General features: G+C 35.1%; 1 protein-coding gene across 3 annotated transcripts; it reads left to right on the top strand.

Annotated features, from left to right (window-relative positions):
• The first annotated feature begins 4,364 nt into the window (after nucleotides 1–4,364).
• On the top strand, nucleotides 4,365–20,173 carry LOC101740531 (pancreatic triacylglycerol lipase). 3 transcript variants are annotated; one of them, XM_062672682.1, is made up of 13 exons: nucleotides 4,365–4,433; nucleotides 4,522–4,658; nucleotides 10,406–10,512; nucleotides 10,987–11,145; nucleotides 11,770–11,907; nucleotides 12,290–12,393; nucleotides 12,673–12,800; nucleotides 13,173–13,313; nucleotides 14,427–14,513; nucleotides 15,165–15,276; nucleotides 16,318–16,457; nucleotides 17,233–17,422; nucleotides 18,802–20,173. In XM_062672682.1, the coding sequence occupies exons 2-13, from the start codon at nucleotides 4,565–4,567 to the stop codon at nucleotides 18,914–18,916; spliced, it is 1,515 nt and encodes a 504-aa protein (XP_062528666.1). In that variant the 5' UTR covers nucleotides 4,365–4,433; nucleotides 4,522–4,564; the 3' UTR covers nucleotides 18,917–20,173. The 3 variants fall into 3 exon arrangements, with proteins under 3 accessions (XP_062528666.1, XP_062528667.1, XP_037871672.2); XM_038015744.2 differs by lacking the exons at nucleotides 4,365–4,433; nucleotides 4,522–4,658 and adding an exon at nucleotides 5,656–6,225; XM_062672683.1 differs by lacking the exons at nucleotides 4,365–4,433; nucleotides 4,522–4,658; nucleotides 11,770–11,907 and adding an exon at nucleotides 5,651–6,225.
• The last annotated feature ends 807 nt before the right edge of the window (nucleotides 20,174–20,980 follow it).

The following is a 20,980-nucleotide window of genomic DNA, read 5'->3' as shown; positions in this document are numbered from 1 at the left end:
TAGATTAAAATGTTCATGTCAGATGCGTTCAAACCGTATGTAAACAAAAGAGTCGTGTGATCGTTTGTAGTGTTCATTCCGTACACGTCATTAACGCTGTGAGCCTTTTATGAGGAATTGCTATCGCAACGCAACCCTTATTCCAACTCGACTAGCAACACAATCTTTAAATAACAAACTCACAGCGCACCCTACATGAAGCGTGAAAACAAAACGCTAATCAATAAGCAAACAACTGAATTTGAAAACAAAATTCCAAATTTTTTAATAAAATACATTTTAGTTTAGAATTTATTTCCAGCCATACATAAATTACTTTTCAAATGGCCAGTATTGTAAAATGGCAATTTCATTGATAAATATCTATTATGTAGGTATGTAGTATGTTCGGTGATATATTACCGAACACCTTTGTCAGCATAATTCGCGTGACGCGTTAATTTTATTTCCACAAATCGTTAGTGCACGATCAACACGTCACCCGTGTGCATTCATAACATTAACATTTCTTTGATTTACTTAATATTTTAACAATAAACATTTTTTAGCAACTCAATCTTTAAATTACAAACTCACAGCGCACCCTACATAGTGTAAACAAAACGCTAATCAATAAGCAAACAGTTACTATTATTTTTTAATCAATACGTATTTAATATGAACGAATAACAAAATAACAAACATATTGCAATAAAAACCAAACTCGCAAAAAGTACAATTTGCGCAATAATTAGTAGGGAATCTTATGAGGCCGAACGCGTAGGTACCACGATCCTACCTATTTCGGCCACATGTAGTCATGCGTTCAGTTTTGTAGGTTCGAATATTTCTATGCTATTTTTAGCCCTCATGTCTTATAATAGAGTATTCAACTTGTGATGTCTATAAGCTCCGGTAACCACTGAATACCAGCTGGGCCGTAAGAATATGAATTTAGCTTATATAAATACTACAGGCGGTATTCTGAATAGCGGTTGCTGCGTTTTCAGCGTTGGGATTCTAAGTTGGAGCAAAAAAGTAATGAAGGTTTTTTATCTAAAGGTTTTATCTCCCAGTCAGTCTACTTAACAATTCTACCACAGTGTTGCATGTGTTGATTTAAGGATTTAAGCTCCAGCCGAAAAAAAGACGACGGTCTGCTGTTTTTTTTCGGATTCAAATACAGATAGCCCTTCTATAACACGGTAGATACCTTTCTACAAAGCCCCGCGTTGTGCGAAACCGTGTTATATGAGACTAGAAGCCGTTACAAAAAGGAGAGTAATTTTGCTGAATGAAATCAAACATCTCAACTATACTTGCAATATTTTTTTTACCTATCTATACTAATATATAAATCTACAGTGGTTTTTACGGTTCCGTTATAACTACTGAACCATGCATCCGATTGATTTGATAGGCTAATATTTATGTGAGTGTTGGACTCCCTACACCAGTTGCGGGGGCGTTAATTATAAGAATCTTTGTGGGGGGGGGGGGGGGGAAAATAATAATGTTAATTTTAAATGCCCAGCGAAGTGGACGGGTACAGCTAGTAGTTATACATAAAAATTAAGCAGTAAAGTTTCGGTTATTCCCATACATTGTGTGTTCATAATGCATAATTAAATTTTCTAAATAATTTAAATAAAAATGTCGTTATCTATATCTATACTTTTATACTTCTATACTAATATTATAAAGAGGAAAGATTTGTTTGTTTGTTTGTATTGAATAGGCTCCGAAATTACTGAGCCGATTTGAAAAATTCTTTCACTGTTTGGAATTTACACTATTCCCGTGTGACAGACTATAATATTTTTTGAAAAATTTAGGGATCCTTACTAAAACTCCCATAATGTGACCCAAGGTGTAAAAAATTTATCTAAAACATTCTTTACATCGCGTGCGATGATAGAATAAAATAATACAGGCACTACGACTTTGTAGAACACATTAATATTGACAAAAAGTGTCGCGACAGCGTATGTCTAACCATTATAGTTAAGCGTTATGTGTTCTTTTATTTTAAAAAATAAAACAACGTCAAATATCGTTGTAATTTTTGTTAAACACCCGAGCGGAGCCGGAATGGGCCGCTAGTCGTGTTATAAAAGTATACCGTGTTAAAAGAGGGTTTTGGGGATTTTTCTTTTCGTGTTAAGAGTGTTGTAAAAACCCGAGTTATAAGATGGTTACCTGTATGTGAGTCGCTGCCAACGGCCGCTATATAGTTTAATTCGTTTAATGTTTAATTTATGTTAATGCATACCGCTTTGTATAATATTTCGAATTATTTCCTCATTTCCCTGCGATTCTAAGGTCGCCGGCCTGTTTTCAAGTTACATATAGGCAGCATATAGGTATGTAAATGTGGTCAGAGAATCTCAGTGATAAAAGGTCCTATCACTATTCATTCAAAGCGTTTACATCACTCTGGGTCTGCGGAGGGACTTCGGTTCCCTCTTTATTTTGTACCGTATGTTCCATAGGGAGTGCTCTGAGGAATTGTTCGAGATGATACCGGCATCTCGTTTTTACCATCGCACCGCCCGCAACCGGAGTAGAGTTCATCCATACTACCTGGAGCTACTCCGGTCATCCACAGTGCGTTTCCAGAGGTCTTTTTTGCCACCTACCATCCGGCTATGGAACCAGCTCCCCTCCACGGTGTTTCCCGAGCGCTATGACATGTCCTTCTTCAAACGAGGCTTGTGGAAAGTATTAAACGGTAGGCAGCGGCTTGGCTCTGCTCCTGGCATTGCTGAAGTCCATGGGTGACGGTAACCACTCACCATCAGGTGGGCCGTATGCTCGTCTGCCTACAAGGGCAATAATTTTTTTTTATCTAAGTCCCTAAAACCTTATTCTCTAATCTTGATTGTAATTTTTGTTTATGATTTTTAAGCCTAGATGTAGTTAAAGTTTAAAATTTTAGAAATAATGAAATTACAAGCGATTTATTTCTTTTAAGATTGAAAATTCGCTCAACACATTTGGCGTCAATGTTGATATGCGCTATAAAATATCGGTACAGACACTAAAAGTGGGTAGGGCCAGTACATTCACACTCAATCCGAAAGCCTATATTTTGGCGCCTGCCTGTTTTTGCTAAACTTGAAGGATAGGACTGTCGTTGGGTTCATTCAAAAAATATCAATCAATTGTGTATTAATTTGGGTGTATTTACGTTATTACGTCTTTGGATTCTAATAACCACTTACATTCAAATGGGCCATAATGCCTCACATTACGATGTTAGTAAAATAATAATTGGCAAATTTGAAACAGATAACTCTAAAATACAAATTATCTCGTATTTTGTTTTATGTTTTAAAGATAACTAAAATTAAAATCTATTACTGAACTACACTAGTTATTTTTCAGTGAACAGTGATTTTTTGTTGTTGTTGTTCCTATTTTTCAATGAATAATAATACTTTGCTGTAAACAAATGATAGTATAAATAATTTATCAGCGGATCCGTTCTTGGCACTTCCTGTGGATAACATTTCAGGACTCTGAACATAAAACTGAATATTAAATATCCTTTAAGCTGTTTTTATAATTATACAATAAGCATAGACAGGTGGCGCTATGAAATTTTATTAATTAGGCCTTTTGAGGTTATACAGATGATGTTCCTACATAGTACGTAGAAAGGCGAACGGAGGCTTTTTGTGAATCTTATCAGGTCAGATATGTAATTTCAGATTATAATAAGATTCAAGTCAGGTATATAATTTACTGGTGAAGGACCTGTTGTGAGTCCGCACGGGTAGTTACCACCGCCTTGCCTATTTCTACAGTGAAGCAGTAATGCGTTTCGGTTTGGAGGGTGGGCAGCCGTGGTAATTATACTGAGACCTTAGAACTCTTATCTCAAGGTGGGTAGCGGCATTTACGTTGTAAATATCTATGGGCTCCGGTAACCACTTAACACCAGGTGGGCCGTGAGTTCGTCCAACTATTAAAGCAGTAAAAAATATAAATATAAATGACTGTACGTGGAGGTGGAAGCATGCACATATACACAGAACACAGAAAAGAGGTTGGTGTTCTGTGTGCCGCTTTAAACACCAAAATAGGTCCACTATCAATGTCAATCTATGTTAATGGTTTTGTGTAGTAAAACCACTCATTTAAGCAGACGTTCTCAAGAAATCAACTGGCCATATATGCAAATATTATTTAAAGTGCATAGGCACATACCTAATATGTTCGTACATGTGTGCTAATTGCGGACTATTTCTACAAAAGCCACGTACGTACCCTCTAAAAATTGACTAAATTATTGTATTACCGTTGCTGACGCAAATGTCGATAGGGTTTTTTAAAGAGCAGCGAGTAAGTGATTGTCGGTTTTTTAAGCGCTTTTACGTATCGCCATAAGCACTTATAAAGCGGTTTGTCGCGAATTATTTTTATTCATCAATTGTTAACGAGATTGGACGGTTGTTAACAAACAAAAAAAAACGATTATCAGTTTGAGTGACAACTGCAAGCAATAACCTTTTTTAATTTATTAAAAATATATTATAGGAGGCTGGAATAGGTATTAAGAAAAAACGTTTGAATTTGAAAAATGGTGTTCTACGGGAGTGTTTTACTAATTTTAATGTTGACAAAAGTGAATGGGCATAATAGTTATAAACGTTCCTGGGTTACGACAGACGAATGTAAGTAGCTTACACAGTAATGAAAATTATGACAATGGCACAAAAAACATTAAGCGCAGATTTCTTTTGTTTCGAAGCCGCGATTTTTTTTAGTACAGGTATCGAAAAGGTAAAAGATTTTTAACATCCTTCTTTCTAATGAGATAAATTCTTTCTAGTGAATATATTCTTGTTGTGATTACGTATATTAGCAAATTAATGTTTAATGTAATTAGGTACTCATATTGAATGGCCAACCAATTGTCTTTAGTGAAACTGTTAAAAACCTTGGCGTTACCTTTAAGCTGGAATGAGCAGGTTAACAATGTTAGCAGCAAAGTTAACTTTGCATTCCATTCACTCAAATGTCTCCAATATTTTTTGCCTTTGGAAACTAAAATTTCTCTTGCCCAAAGTCTCATTTTACCCATTTTGGACTACGCTGATGCTTGCTACTTGGATGTCACTGAGGAGCTTCTCAATAAGCTTGAGCGTTTGCAAAATTTGTGCATCCGTTTTATTTTTGGTCTCAAAAAATATGATCATATTTCTGAATTTCGCAAAAAGCTCAAGTGGCTCCCAGTCCGTTTCCGCAGAAATACTAGAATATTGTGCTTCCTATTTAATATCCTACATAATCCTAACTACCCACAATATTTACGTGATCGCTTTACCTATGCCCGTCCCTCCATTGCTCCTTGTAGAACACATATTAAAACTCTCCTCAAATGCCCTGTTCATAAAACACATGCTTACGCAAAATCATTTTCTGTACAAGCAGTTATACTTTGGAATTCCCTCCCTCCAAGCATACGAGCGTGCAAAACCATAGCAGCGTTCAAGAAATCTGTTAAAGAACATTATTTATCCTTACCATCTTAAATAAAGTATATATATTTGTATAATGTATTATAATATAAAGTAAGTATATGTGTGTATGTTATATATATATATGTGTGTGTGTGTGTGTGTGTGTGTGTGTGTGTGTGTGTGTGTGTGTGTGTGTATTTGTATGTTTATATATTGTTTTGTATCTTGTAATATGTACATATTATTATATGTAATGTTTACTGTATGCACTAGGTTTGTGTTCCTAATTCTCCTTTGCTTCTGTATGCTTATTGACGTGTCTTTTCTAACAGCTGTGTGTACAAAATATATATTAAATAAAAATAAATAGGTACATTGATAGTGTGTTTTGTTTGAATTAATTACGTTTCTATAGTGAAACATATACAAGGTTTAAATCAAATTTGAGTAATTTGTGAATGTACTAAGAGAATGGAAGCTAAGAATTTAATGTGGTTTCATAGCAAACATTTATATTTTTATCAATGGATGTCATAATGGATGAGTGTACAAGGAAGTAATGTCATCTCCTTAGATTTAGCTATCAGCTTCTACGTACTATATTTAATAGCGACTATAGGATGACAACATCACATGCAATTAATGGAGTTATTACGAGAAGAATCTCCTAATGCAGATTCCACTACTTTTATGATACAAAGCCTATTCAAAAGCAGTAAGAGTGGGAAAGCTCGTACCCATTCGTATCCATCCGCTGTCGAAGAAGAAGTGGACATACGTAAGTTAAGTGAAGTTTTAAGAAGAATTAAGGATAAAATGTCTCTAAATGGAGATGTACAGGTATGTCGTGTCGTTTATAAATAGAGTTGAACCTTTGGGAAATTTCGGTAGTTGTAATCTACTGCTCCCATGGCTCACTTCGAACAACAGGATGTCAGATCATATATTGATTGATTGATCAGATTGTTCATATATATATGATTGCTTAGATTCCTTAGATTGACATTGATAGTGGACCTATTTTGGTGTTTAAAGCGGCACATAGAACACCAACCTCTTTTCTGTGTTCTGTGTATATGGGCATGCTTCCAACTCCACGTACAGTCATTTATATATATATTTTTTATTGCTTTGATAGTTGGACGAGCTGACAGCCCACCTGGTGTTAAGTGGTTACTGAAGCCCATGGACATCTACAACGAAAATGCGCCACCTACCTTGAGATATAAGTTCTAAGGTCTCAGTATAGTTTCAAGGGCTGCCTCAATCTTCAAACCGAAACGCATTACTGCTTCACGGCAAAAACTGGCAGGGTGGTGGTAACTACCCGTGTGGACTCACAAGAGGTCCTACCACCAGTATAATTATTGCCTTACGATATTACAAAGATTGATTGGTCAGGTCTAATCTATGGTGTAGTTACATGAATCAGTTGCGAATTTAACAGACTCCTTCGATAAGGTGGAATAATGATTAGATATTTGTTTGTAATTATAAAAGTGCCCCGTCGGTAATTCCATTAAAACTACTTGTACGGCTTACTCGTCCGTAACCACCGAAGCTGTAAAGTTTTTGGAAAAGTCGGAAATAATATAAAGCCAACAAAATTTGAGATTAGAACGCGTAAAAATGTTTTAAATTATACTCAAGATTCGCGAAAATCGAACAAAATACTAAGTCTATTAAATGTTTTACATAATAGGTTGGGAAAAAAGTCTTCGTATTATATAAGTAGTATGTATGAACTTGTAATAAAATCTCTTTGGCTATACTTTTTGTATCTGGCTGGTTTTGGTATCATTAAAAGTTTAAATTTTAAAGAAGACAATTCCAAATTCAACTTTGGAAATTGTGTGATTATTATTTATTTTTCGTACTGTCAATATAAGTGAATCTAGTGAAGAAATTTGATATATTTTAAAATTTTACTACAAAAAAGGTAAAAATGCAACGCAAGCCGCGAAAAAAATTGCAATGTTTATGGACCTAGTGCAGTGTCTGTGAGAGTTGCACAAATTCGGTTTAAGCGTATTCAATCCGGAAATTTTGATGTCAAAGATGGTCGCACGTCGCTCTGGTCGCCCTATTACGGATAAAATGGATGTCATTTTTGAAAAAGTGGAGCAAGATCGGCATATCAGTAGTTACGACGTCGCTGAAGAACTGGGAATTGACCACAAAACAGTTTCGGCGCATTTGAAAAAAAGCTGGGTACACAAAAAAGCTCGATATTTGGGTACCTCAAGAGCTCACTGAAAGAAACCTATTATCTCGTGTACTCATTTGTGATTCTTTATTATGACGTAATGCAACCGAACCATTTTTGAAGAAGCTGATAAATGGTGATGAAAAGTGGATCACGTACGACAAGAACGTGCGAAAAAGATGATGCCGTGTTTGTGGTGGGATTGGAAGGGCATTATTCATTATGAGCTGTTACCACCAGGCAGGACCGTCGATTCTGAACTCTACAGCGAGCAGCTGATGAGATTAAAGCAAGAAGTTAAGAGAAAGCGGCCGGAATTAATCAACAGAAGGGGTGTGGTTTTTCATCATGATAACGCTAGACCTCACACATCTTTAGCCGCTTAGCAAAAATTAAGAGAGTTTGGCTGGGAGGTGTTAATGCATCTGCCGTATAGTCCTGACCTTGCACCTTCAGATTTCTACCTGTTTCGGTCTCTTCAGAATTTTTTAGGTAGTGTCAGGTAAATAAATAAATAAATAATAAATAAATGGATTCCCCAGCGTTAAAAAAAAAAAAAAAAAAGGTAGTGTCAGGTAAACATCACGAAAGGACTGCCAAACCAATTGCCGCGTTATTTTGATCAGAAGCCCCAAAATTTCTATAGCAATGGGATCATGTCCCTACCTACGCGATGACAAAAAGTTATCGAACAAAATTGTACCTACACACTTTAGTTAAATGTAGTCGGCGCGTGTTTTTATAAATCATTAGTGCATGACTAATAAAGATGGGACAACAAACAACAGGTGCAAGCATTTATCGAAAACAACACGTGCAAGATAAGAGTCGTAAACAACATCGTCCCACCACGATACCTTGCTATAAAAACGCTCCGTTGTTGTCTCTCAAGCTCGATGTTCGACCAGCCCATACCGTGGGCCCCGAAGGTCAAATATTTAGGCGTCACCCTCGACAGTAGGATGACATTCCGCCCTCGCATCAAGACGGTACGCGACCGTGCCGCCTTCATTCTAGGACGTCTCTACCCTATGATATGCAGGCGAAGTAAAATGTCCCTTAGAAATAAGGTGACACTCTACAAAACTTGCATACGCCCCGTCATGACATATGCTAGTGTAGTGTTCGCTCACGCGGCTCGCACTCACCTAAAATCATTTCAAATTATCCAATCCCGTTTTTGCAGGATAGCCATCGGAGCCCCGTGGTTCGTCAGGAACGTCGACCTCCATGACGACCTGGACCTAGAGTCCACCAGTAAGTATATGCAGTCGGCGTCGATGCGCCATTTCGATAAAGCGGCACGACACGAGAACCCTCTCATCGTGGCCGCCGGTAACTACATTCCCGATCCTGCAGACAGAATGGAAAGCAGTCGACGTCGCCCAAAACACGTCATCTCGGATCCTCCCGATCCACTAACGGTGCTTTTAGGTACTTCAAGCACCGGTCACCGTTCTCGTCGAACCCGTCGCTTGCGACGAAGGGCTCGACGAGTAAATTAACTCTCAGACACAGCCCACTGAGTTTCTCGCTGGATCTTCTCAGTGGGTCGCGTTTCCGATCCGGTGGTAGATTCTGCGAAGCACGGCTCTTGCTAGGGTTCGTGTTAGCAACGTCATCAGGTTTGAGCCCCGTGAGCTCACCTACTAGTCACGGTTACGCTGAAATAGCCTCTCAAGGCTATCAGATTAGGTAGAAAAAAAAAAAAAAAACGAGCTCAGAAGCGAGCGAGTCGCCGTATCAGACGGAACGCTCCTGCGTAATATACGCTCTGAGTTAACATTTCTGGTTTTATTGACTTACGAAGACCGCCCGCTTACCATGTCGCTACCCGAAAGTGGAAATACTCCAACAAATAAACTATATTAAAAAATGTTGTGAATTTTCTTATAAAATGCGAAGAAACTTTTTCGCAAACTATTACTATGGAATCAATACTAGAGTAGGTGGATCTACAATATTTTGTGACTATATGTGCAATATATAATAAAGTTATTTAAAAACACAAATTTACCTTGCTTCGATCAACTTGTCGTGTTCTAATTGATACCTGACCAATTGCGAAGAGAAACTCGACGATATAAATGATCATCCAAAAAGGACAGTATCTTTATTACCATTTGACAGCGTCAATAATTTATGAACCAGTCAATTAAAACCCGTGAATTGATTCCGTTTCGTGCTAAATTGATCGCGTGTCTTCAGCTTCGAATGCTATACCTCACTCCGCGACCGTTCGCGACCATTGAATACGTAATGATTCGACGAAGGGGTCACGGAAATGTTATGCTGTTGTCTTGGAAACTTCAGGATTTGTGGCAAAAATAATATCAAGGACTTATGGATTTGGGTCATGATTCATTAAGAGCACCAACGACAACGCAGTTATCTCAGTGCTATTTAAATTAAATGATTGACAAATAAGCTCTAAAGAGACAGATAGACGAGAAAACAAAAGTGGAGCAAAAAAAGAATATTTTACTTTGTAATAATTTTAAAATTATTCATTCTGTCACGGCAAAATGCTGTTTTGTGTTTATTTTTTAATTATCAATAAAATTGCGAGATAAGAAAATAAATATTACATAAGATAAAAAAAAAGAAAAGTAAATCATAAAAGTTTTCGAGGAATCGAAAATAAAACATTTTTTGTACATAAAATCTAAAAGCATTTAATTAACAAGTAGTATAAATTTTGACTAGTGTCGATGAACAATTACGAGTATAAAAGGGTAAAGTTGATTTCCAGTGGAGAATCACATCAGTCCTGACGATCTATTAGAGTTTTTGAAGATCGGAGAAAATGCAACGACCTCGGCCACAACTAATGACGTATTATCATACGCTGAAACTGAGGTACGTATAGGGTGACCACAAGCTGTCATGAATCGAAACGAAGACTAAGTATGCTCCCGGAGTTTAGTAAAGTAATGAGTTCAAAGTGGACCAGGCTGTTTCGATACCGCATAGAGAATGTTTATTATTTTAAGCAAATTTACAAACTCATATAGTTTCTCTTCGATCTGAAATATTTGTTTTTATCAATATGATAAAAAACATTTATGTTATTTAACTGGTATTATCTAGAACAAATAAATTTAATTTTATGGTTTAATCATTGAACTTCAGATCGTGCATAATTCTAACTATTTAATTCGTAACCGCTACACGATGAATCTAATCCTAACTATACTTAGCATAGTAATAATGTTCTTCACTGAGTCATCATTGTCACCAAAGAGAAACGAGAAAAAATTATGAATACACTAAACGTTAGCAGCAAGTAACGCATTATACAATCGGACTTAGGCTAAATTTTTTTCTCTTTAGGACACTACGAATTTTCCGGTTCCCGAAACCGTGGACTGCTTCGGATTGGGTCCGCTGGTCCGTCCAGTACTCTCACTTTTCAACATGAAACCTGATACTTCGGAGAATGTGAACACACATTTTTATTTCTCATCTAGAACGCAGCGGAACAGAGTCCAGGTATAAAGGGTTTAAAAGTTTTAAATGTCTATATTCGACTAATACCTTTTGGTCCGGTGCAGCTCTTTTTATCGTACTAGTCTAGTTACAAGGTTGGCCTTTAGCATCTTATTAGGATTTACAGTATTAGATCTAGGTAATATTCAGTTAAGGTCATAACGGAAGTAACTTTGCGATATCATTATGGTTTTCTACATAAATTATTAAATGAACATTGGAAGGTATCCTTAATAGGTAATCCGGGTACCTCTTACGTTTATAATTACCGTAGAAACTTAACAAAACACAGCTAAAAGCGTCCTCGTTACTTCTGACGTCATTTAAGACTTTATTTAACAAGGGATAAACTTATTAAATATAAATGAGGCATTGTGAATGGTTATTTAGCTTGAAGTTTTTGAATAGTTAAATTGTATTTCAGTGTTTTCAAATCATATATTGAGTGTATGATCGATTTAAAAAAATAAAAAAATTTTTTAGTTTATTTTTACGTCGTGCCTAATTTTCAATTGCGACTGTAAGAATCACTTCCTGCGCGCATTTATACCTTAGTTCGTACATCTGATATGGCAAACGTGTCCATAAAAAAAAACATTCATAGTACTAAAAAGCTACCGCAATTAGGTATATCCTGGAAACCAATTCGGTCTTGAATGGGTGGACTTTGATGCCAATAGAAGAACAGTTTTAATCATACATGGATTCATGAGCCACAGTAATGCATCGTGGGTGAACGAAATGACACGAGCGTTTCTGGATTGGGTAAGTTCTCATCTAATGTTGTTTTTCAACTAGAATATGATTATTATTCTAAATTAGTTGAAGTTACTGGTTAATGAAGTTTTTAGAATTAGTGTAATTACGCAAATAATAATTTTGCGGGTTTGATTTTTATTACACGATTTTATTCCTTCACCGTGGAAGTCATTGTCAACATTTGTTGAGGACATATTTCATTAGAATAATTGGTACCCGCCTGCGGGATTCGAACACCGGTGCATCGCTCAACACGAATGCATCGGACGTCTTATCCTTTTGGCCACGAGGATTCACGAAATATGAACTTACTTAAGCGTGTATGTTGTAGTATTTTATGACGGCTTCATATAGGTACATAATTTCTTAATAGTGTAAATATTTCTAGGCCGATGTTAATGTGATAGCCGTTGATTGGAGCGGAGGCGGGAACACATGGAAGTATTGGCGAGCTGTCGCGAACGCTAAGAGAGTGGTCTCCGATGTGAACGGGTAATAAAATCGATGTTGAAATATTTCCGTTGAAACTTCAAAAGTTGATAGTATAGAGTTGATTGTTATATTTTTGCGCAAGCCAAGAATTCACCGCGGACGCTTTTTGAGTAATTTGTAAAGTACTGCGTGCTTAGTGCGAGTTTTTTAACTTCTCGATCGCGTAAAAGTTAACTCAAATTTGTATGGAGTTGGAACAGCGCTCCTAGCGGCAAACGAAGGGAAGCTGTTGCAACTCCATACAAATTTGAGTTGTAAGCACACTGTTTGTAATTTTAGGTTCATGCGTCAGTTGATGTCGACGAGTGGTGCGAAAACAAAGAGCTTTCATTTTGTAGGGCATAGTCTAGGAGCTCATATTGCCGCTTGCGTGTCTTTCCACATTGGCGGAGTGGCTAGGATCACAGGTGAGGGGTGTACAAGCTCACCAGATTTGTTATCCTCAATCGGCCTTTAAATACGGGGCCTAGGATTAAATAATAATAAAAAAAATCCTATATATCAATCACCATTAGGTACTCAGATCTGCCTATAGAAGTAATAAAAAATGTTCAGAAAAATTTTGACGTGCTTTTAACGTTTCTAAAACATACTATAATCGAACCGTGTTAGCATTATAATATAATAAAATATAATATTACAAATAAATACATACCTATTGTGGAGATTAGTATCCATAAACAACACTGAGATAAAATTATGTTTTTTTTATTCTGCGTTTAATTCTATTCTGTTATTAGCTTTCGAAGCGTTTTGATTTTATTATTTTCCCTAAATAGGTTTGGATCCAGCACAGCCATGTTTTAATTCACCGAACAGCACTGATCGGCTGGATCCTAGTGACGCGGACTTCGTCGACGTCATTCACACTAATGGAAGACTTCTCACCAAATTAGGATTAGGATTACCCGACCCCATCGGTAAATATGAGTACTTAGTAATTAAACATAAACGTAATTAAACTACACGTGGTTCGATGTTGCCACCCTAAAAACTTTAAAAAGTATAAAAATCTCCTTATTTTTATACTAATAATAATGTAATAGTGACATTTTCTTTCCAAAACTTACCATAGATACCGTAAGTAGTTGTTATTACTATAGGATCACGTCTCAAAACTATTTCTAAAATATATCTCTGCGTGGCTCAAGGAATATTTAATCCGAATTGTTTATCGATAAATTTATCGCGCGATGTATCTCAGTCATCGAACACTTCGTTATTAATAAATAGACGTTGTAAGGTTAATTATATACATTTCATGATATTTAATGAATCTTTGTCCCGTTTAACCTTAAGCAAACGATTTATTTTGAACCATAACTGGCTGTTTACTGTTTAAACAATGAATATACAAAAAGATTTTAATGATGAAAGTACGTAATTCAAATTCACAGAAGACAACTATTATTCATAGGTTTTTTTTCATTATTTTCAAGGTGCTAGACGGCCTGTGACGCAATGACAAGAAAAAACTTGACACTACTTGTTAAAAAGCGCGCGAGAATGACTAACCTTTATTATTAGTCCTTACTAAACCTTATATATTATGTAGCTTGCGGTGCTTATTTATGTTCTACATGACGTATAGGTACTGTTACAAAATTATAACCGAGTGTTTGCACATTGAAGAAATTTGAAAAAATTAACTTTATCATCTTTTACAAATATTTATCGGATTTTTTCAAATTTTCAGTAAGTCGGTTTAACCATCTCACAAGAAACAGTTCAACCATCTTTTGCGAAACTTTTATGTTCAAAAGTGTATAATTGAAAAAAAGTGGGAATACACCTCATTGTAATCATGGTCTAAGATAATAAGAATCAAAGTGCTAACGATTCTAATGTTTTTATTTTATTTTATGTTGAGAACGTTCGTATTATTAGTACTAAATACATATTATACGCTGATACAACCAGTTATATGTTCCATTTTTTTTTGTTTTTGTTTTTGTATTTTATTTTATTATGTAGGTACACTTCTAAATTAATTAGACCAGTAAATTGTTCTAGAATTTGGTATAAATTTTTAGGTCACGCAGATTTTTATCCAAACGGAGGTATGAAACAGCCGGGTTGCTATAACAACAGCAATTCGGTTTGGTCAAGCATCTTTCCAAGTAAGTTTCTAGAAGCTGAGAAAATTTCAAAGTTCTTTATGAATATGTACGACAGTTAGCTAGTTGGCATAGCAGCAATCAGAATGAATGAGTAAAGAGTAAAAATAAATCTCGTGGCACAATTTTGGAGTGTGGGATTTTCCCGTCCGCGCTTTGACTGGAATGGCCCCTTCGGCTAACAGGTAAGGGGAAAAAAGTAAGATTTTTCGAAAAAATAGAACAGAAGATGAAGATAGAGGAGGGCTTATTAGATCTTATTACACAGATCAGATTATTAATCATTCGAGTATTTAATTGGTACATTAATAAATTTTTTTAATTACAAAGTGTTACCTACCTAATGTTAGCAGATAGGTAGGGCTTATATTTATTTACAATGTTAGTAAGTTGAGTGTTAATATTTAGGAATTTACTTTGGCCTTTTAGGCAACTTGCATTTATGTTTAAGAAAACACAAAACGTAGGTACTTCCTCATTCTTTTTATTTATGTGTTTTATGATTGGTCTTGATACAATTCGATCTTAAGCACGTTTTATTGTTTATGTAAGAACAATCTACCGTTAGAATACGTGATAACGACAAGTTTATGAATAATAAGTGAACTAAAATTTAAATTATGACCCAAATTTGATAATACATGTGTTTTTCAGGTTTGCAGCAAGCAATATGCAGTCACGGACGTGCTTATCTGCTTTTCACGGAGTCCTTGATCAACAACAATTGTTCATTTAGAGCTTACAAGTGGAACTTGACTTATGAGGGGTAAAAATTCTGAATTTCAACTTAAAGAGATAAAAAAATTAAATATAAAGTGTCATCCATCTTATTCCACTTTATAAAAATTGTTAGGATCATGGCCATCTTGATTGTCATAATAATTGTTAAATGTACTTAATTTAACATATAACGCTAGTGGTCGGACAAACTATAAGCTCACATGGATGGATATTACCTTTCTATCTATTTCTGCCGCGAAACCTTTGTTTGTGCCGAACTGAAAGGCCAAAAGCCAGATTATGAGTATAGATATAGATAGATATATGTAAGCCCTGTTTACTAACACTTTGTATAATACCTTGACCTCGTTTATCGATCTATAAAACAAAATATTTAAACGTGATTTTCACTACCTCCAAGATGTGCTTAACTTGAAAACGAGCACGCGTATCAAGGAACGATGAAAATATAATAATTTTGTTGTTAGCATCTTAAACAGAATCACCGGGGTAAAAATATTATTATTATTTCAATTTTACAGCTTGTTGACTAATTTTTTTAAGTTTTTAAAATTACAAGTTTATAGATTGAAAACTAGAAACAGTATGGACAATGGCGGATCCAGGGGGGGGTCATGGGGGTCATGACCACCCCCTGAGCTGGTTCCAGGATTTAGGTGGACCATTAATTGAATATAATGATTTTATTTATATATTTTGTCACCATACAGATTTTATGTAACTACATACCTTCAATATTTAATTAATTTAATATAATATAATAACTTTGTATAATGGCAAACGTCTGGGAACGAACGCATCTAAATTTGACTATATGACCCCTCCTGGCGCCAAAGCTGGATCCGCCCTTGAGTATGGACCTTGAAAACCAGTTAAAAATTAACCACATTTGGCGACCAAAAGGTAGAATTGGTTTAGATCATGAAAGCAATACACAAATAAAACAACACCATATGAAAACTAAATTACCCAACTATGTAACGCTATGATGGATTTTTATTTATTAATATTATTGAAGACTGCGATAAATTCCCCTCAATCTGATTGTTTTTGGTATGGTTTGTAGAGTGAACGCAAGTATACGGGCAACGTGTGACAATATCGGTTCATGTTCAGAGATGGGCATAAAAGCCGTAGGAGCAATCGGCTACCGACGTGCCAAAGGACCCTACTTCGTTCTGACCACCGATAAGGAACCTTATTGTCGTAAGTGCTTAGATCGATAATTCCTCACCGCCCCTCACTCCGAATAGTTATTCAAAAGCAATTGAAACTTTGACTTAAGGTAGCCAGTTACATTTGCGTCGAGGTCAGGTGGGTTCCACTGTTTAAAATCAGTAGGGCTATGAATCTACCAATCAATCGTAGCTAATTATTCATTATATATTCAAGGTGTTGTGTTGTGGTAAATGAGCCTAGACTGTATTTATTATTTTGAGATATTTATTTGTCCTTATATGAAAAATTAAAGACAATATAAGAGAAATATAAAATCGAAGCGTCGCTCTTGGCGGCTGGATTTGAAAGAGCGTTGGTGTCATGGCGGACGTCGTTCGCTGACACTTCGATGTTCAGAAATTAAACACGGGGTTAAATCATGACTCTGTCAAATTTTTTATCTATTAAATTTGGCTTTCGAGTAATTGTTAGCATTTCGTGCAACTACCCGCGTTTGTCAAAAATTTTAAGTCCAATTCGGTAGGTACTTCAAAATATTTTTGAATAATAATATCTTTTGAAGAATAATAACAATAAAGCCAATACATAATATTTATATATCGATCATTGCGACACTGCCTCAAAATATCGTTCTTCTTTCGTAGCATGTCCTCTCATCACGAAGCATAGGAATTTGTCATAGTCATTGTCATTGTCATTGTCATTGTCTTCAGTAGTATATCCATTCCAATGTACCATAGGGAGAGATTTCTCTGTTTCATCTTTAGGTGTTTCTTTTAATTCATGACGAGTTTTTTTTAAGCATCGGAAATGGAACGCCAGCGTCCCCAGTCAGAATTGCTGCACGATCTCCGTCAAGGCTTTCGTCTAGATCGTTCTTTGAAAACGTCAACAGTGACCGTTGCGTATGCAGATCCCGATGACCAAGCGGTCGACGTTGGTACTACCACTACAGAGGCTAGCTGCTGGTTCAGACGGATTTTCGGAAGGAGGTAAAGTCAAATTAAAATTAATTAAAATAATTCATATATAGTCGGATTTTTTATTAGACGAAGTCAACTGACGTTTACTGTGTTGTCAGTTTTTGATGAAATAAAAATAGTGTTGTAACAAAGTGAACAATTGAAAAAACTCCTGAATTAATGAAATTGCCTCGATTGTCTAGTGAATAGTTAGTGTGCCGAACTGCCGATGTCGGGCACGGGGTTCGAATTTTAGCCATGCTTTGTACATACCAACGAGTTTTCGACGAAACATGATGTTCCTATGGTATCTACCTGTACTGAATACCGAGTGTTTTAAACATTAAGAAAAACATTGCGAGGAAGCTTGTAAGACTGTCCTATTTCCAATGCATCATATAGTTGAAACTATAGATGTATAAAATATAACAATTATAGGTGCATAGGTAATGAAAATAAAAAAAACTGATTGTAGTTACATACTACTAGTAACATATTATTATATTGGAGCACTTTAATACAATTTTATTGTAAAATATAAATAATATTCTTTTATAGTTTGAAATTAATGATTAACTCTTCACACTCATTGTTCATTTATGTGATTGAACGAGAACTGAACGCATCACTATTACTTTAAATATAGCAACATTATTTCACAAAGTGACATTAGCTACTGTCAGCTGGCTTCGTCTAATTAAAAATCCGACTATAGGTAACGCTTTTGTTTTTTGTTTCACAAAATACAGGGTGTGTTTTAAAAACACTGTTATTCTAATTGTAATGACATTTCTAAATATTATGAAAATTTACTTACTTACTAGAAACCTTACTGTTGGTAGGACCTCTTGTGAGTCCGCGCGGGTGAGTACCACCACCCTGCCTATTTCTGCCGTGAAGCAGTAATGCCTTTCGGTTTGAAGGGTGGGGCAGCCGTTATAATTATACTTGAGACCTTAGAACTTATATCTCAAGGTGGGTGGCGCATTCATGTTGTAGATGTCTATGGGCTCTAGTAACCACTTAACACCAGGTGGGCTGTGAGATCGTCTCCCATCTAAGCAATAAAAAAATCTATAAAGGATATTAAAATTTCAATGCATGAAAAATACTGACTAATCACCTAACTAACTTCGATAAAATTAGACTGATTTCTCATATTATAATGTATTTATTGTTCTGATGCGCGAATTTTCGTGAAAGGTGATTTTTCGAAATAGGAATGGTCCGCTGAGTTCGAAATATACCGAAATAGCGAAAAAAGTACAAAGCAACCAGAGGTTTTGTAACGATGGGATTATATAAATGACCTAAAATTATTTGAAATCACACACTGTATAATCCCACCCGTGTAAAAATATCTAAAACATCAGAACTTAATAGGATCTACTTTATTTCTTTTTTGTTAGAGCATCGAGTAATACTGTAGTCGAAAAGGAGTACGCAGATCCATTGGAAAACGAAACTATTGACAATAATAATGCAACAACAGTGACGTCTTGGTTCAAGAGGTTATTCACATAGTTATTTAATTGAATATGCAATTTCGAAAAGGGCACATGTCGCATATTTTGTCAAATACGTTTTTTCATATACATGTAGTTTTGTACCTACACCCATTTTTTAATAATTCCAGTAATTTTCAATTGCTAATTAACACTAAAATATATCTCAAAATATATCTCTCATTTTAAATTTTACACTGCTTTAGAAAATAATCAGTTTTCGAAATTACATATTCAATTATTTTAAATTGTTTATTGTTCCGTTTTACGGAGAAAAAAAAAGATTATTTGTGTGAAATATTTGTTGTTTTGGCTGTATGGATTAAAATCTGTAATTTCACAATGAAAAAAAATGTGGGTAAGCCCACTAAAATAAGTTTTTGGAAAAATTTATGAAAAAAAATTGTATTAAGTAAAGAAATAGTTAAATATGATCTCAATAAGTTCTATAGTTCGGCGTACGAGTATAAGTAAGATTTGCCATCGAATCGTATATGGACAGAGTTTAATATGTCATTGTATATATAGGAGAAGACGTCATTTTTGTGAAATGAAGCTTCTGATTGTATATTCGTTGTGGTATATCATGCTTAAAAACAAAATATATATTGATTTTGGATTTATTACGAAATATGAAAATGTCTTATGTATATGTAGTTGATTATAATGATATCTGCTGGACAACACTAGAGCTATAGGAATGTAACATTAAAAAGATCAATCCAATTTTTTTTTTATTTCATACCGCCAAAATATGACGCCATGTTGATTTTTCACAAGTCGCATTCATTTTTCAGTGTTATTGAATTTACTCTTCAATAATAAATTATAATCACATGTTTGTTTTTAGCACATTAGCTCATCTATACTAGATTATGTTGTTGATCTCATAATTAATGATGTAATGTGTTATAGCACAGTATGACTATAAGTAGGTACATTAGGATATAGTTAGTACCTAATCTTTCACGAATGTTTTTAATTTGTCCTTAGTTAAAATACATTAAATACATAATAAGGAAATATTTTTATATTTATTTTGACGAAGTCATTCAACCTTCTTTTGTAGTAAGTTTTTTACTCGTTTTGCCGGTTTTAGATTTTTGAATTTATATTCCAGTTGAATCAGGTTTATGTAATATGATTGTTTATTAGTTAGTTAATTTTTATTTTATAGTAACAATTTTATATTTAGTGTTAGCTTAAGTGTAAATGTATTAAAGTTTGTGTTTGACTGTGATTTCAAAATAAAGAGTTCTCTTTCGAAAATCTTCAACATTCTCTTTTTTTTGTTAAAGATAAATCTCTGGTCGTCTGTTTGTTTACTCAGGTTAAACTCCGAATTGGCCGAATGAATTCTGAAGATACTTCTTGGCGGGTAAATATTTTTTCCAAGAATAATATAGGCTATTATTGTTCTAGAAACATTTAGTTCCTGTGGAAAAAAAATCTTTTGCAAGCCACAGTCATTACTTTAAGTTAACTTAGTTTTCTGATGATTCAGACAGTGTGAGTAAAACAACTACAACCATCCTGCCTATTTCTACCGTCAAGCAGTAATGCGTTTCGGTTTGAAGGGTGGGGCAGCCATTGTACTGTAAAATTGAGATTTAGATCGTCACGATTTCCAAGTATCAGTTTTACACTACAACGTAAGTGGTAGTTACGTGTTAAGTCAAGGTAAGTGGCGGCATTTACGTTGTTGATGTCTATGGGCTTCGGTGACCACTTAACATCAAGTGTGGTGTGATCTCGCCTGCCCATGTTTTGAAAATGAAAATATTTAATTTATATAATATGTATTCGATTTGTTATGATTTTAGAATTATTCATTACCAGTAATAACATTAGTGAACCGATGTGCATATTTGATAAAAAACAGCTTTTAAGCTAATTGAAAATAATTTTTCGAGTAATTTCAATTTTTTAAATTGTTGTTGGCTTGTTCTACATTTCATACCCACTCACTATTTTTGACTTGAATAGCTGATACTTTAAACGAGAGTCTATTTGATGATAATGGTAAACTTGAACAGAGAAATAAGACGTTGCCTATAAAAGGAATGCCTATTTTTTTTCAATG

Source organism: Bombyx mori, chromosome 15 (assembly GCF_030269925.1).
Source record: "Bombyx mori chromosome 15, ASM3026992v2".
Classification (NCBI taxonomy): Eukaryota; Metazoa; Arthropoda; class Insecta; order Lepidoptera; family Bombycidae; genus Bombyx; species Bombyx mori.
This window is presented reverse-complemented; position numbering and strand designations above follow the sequence as displayed.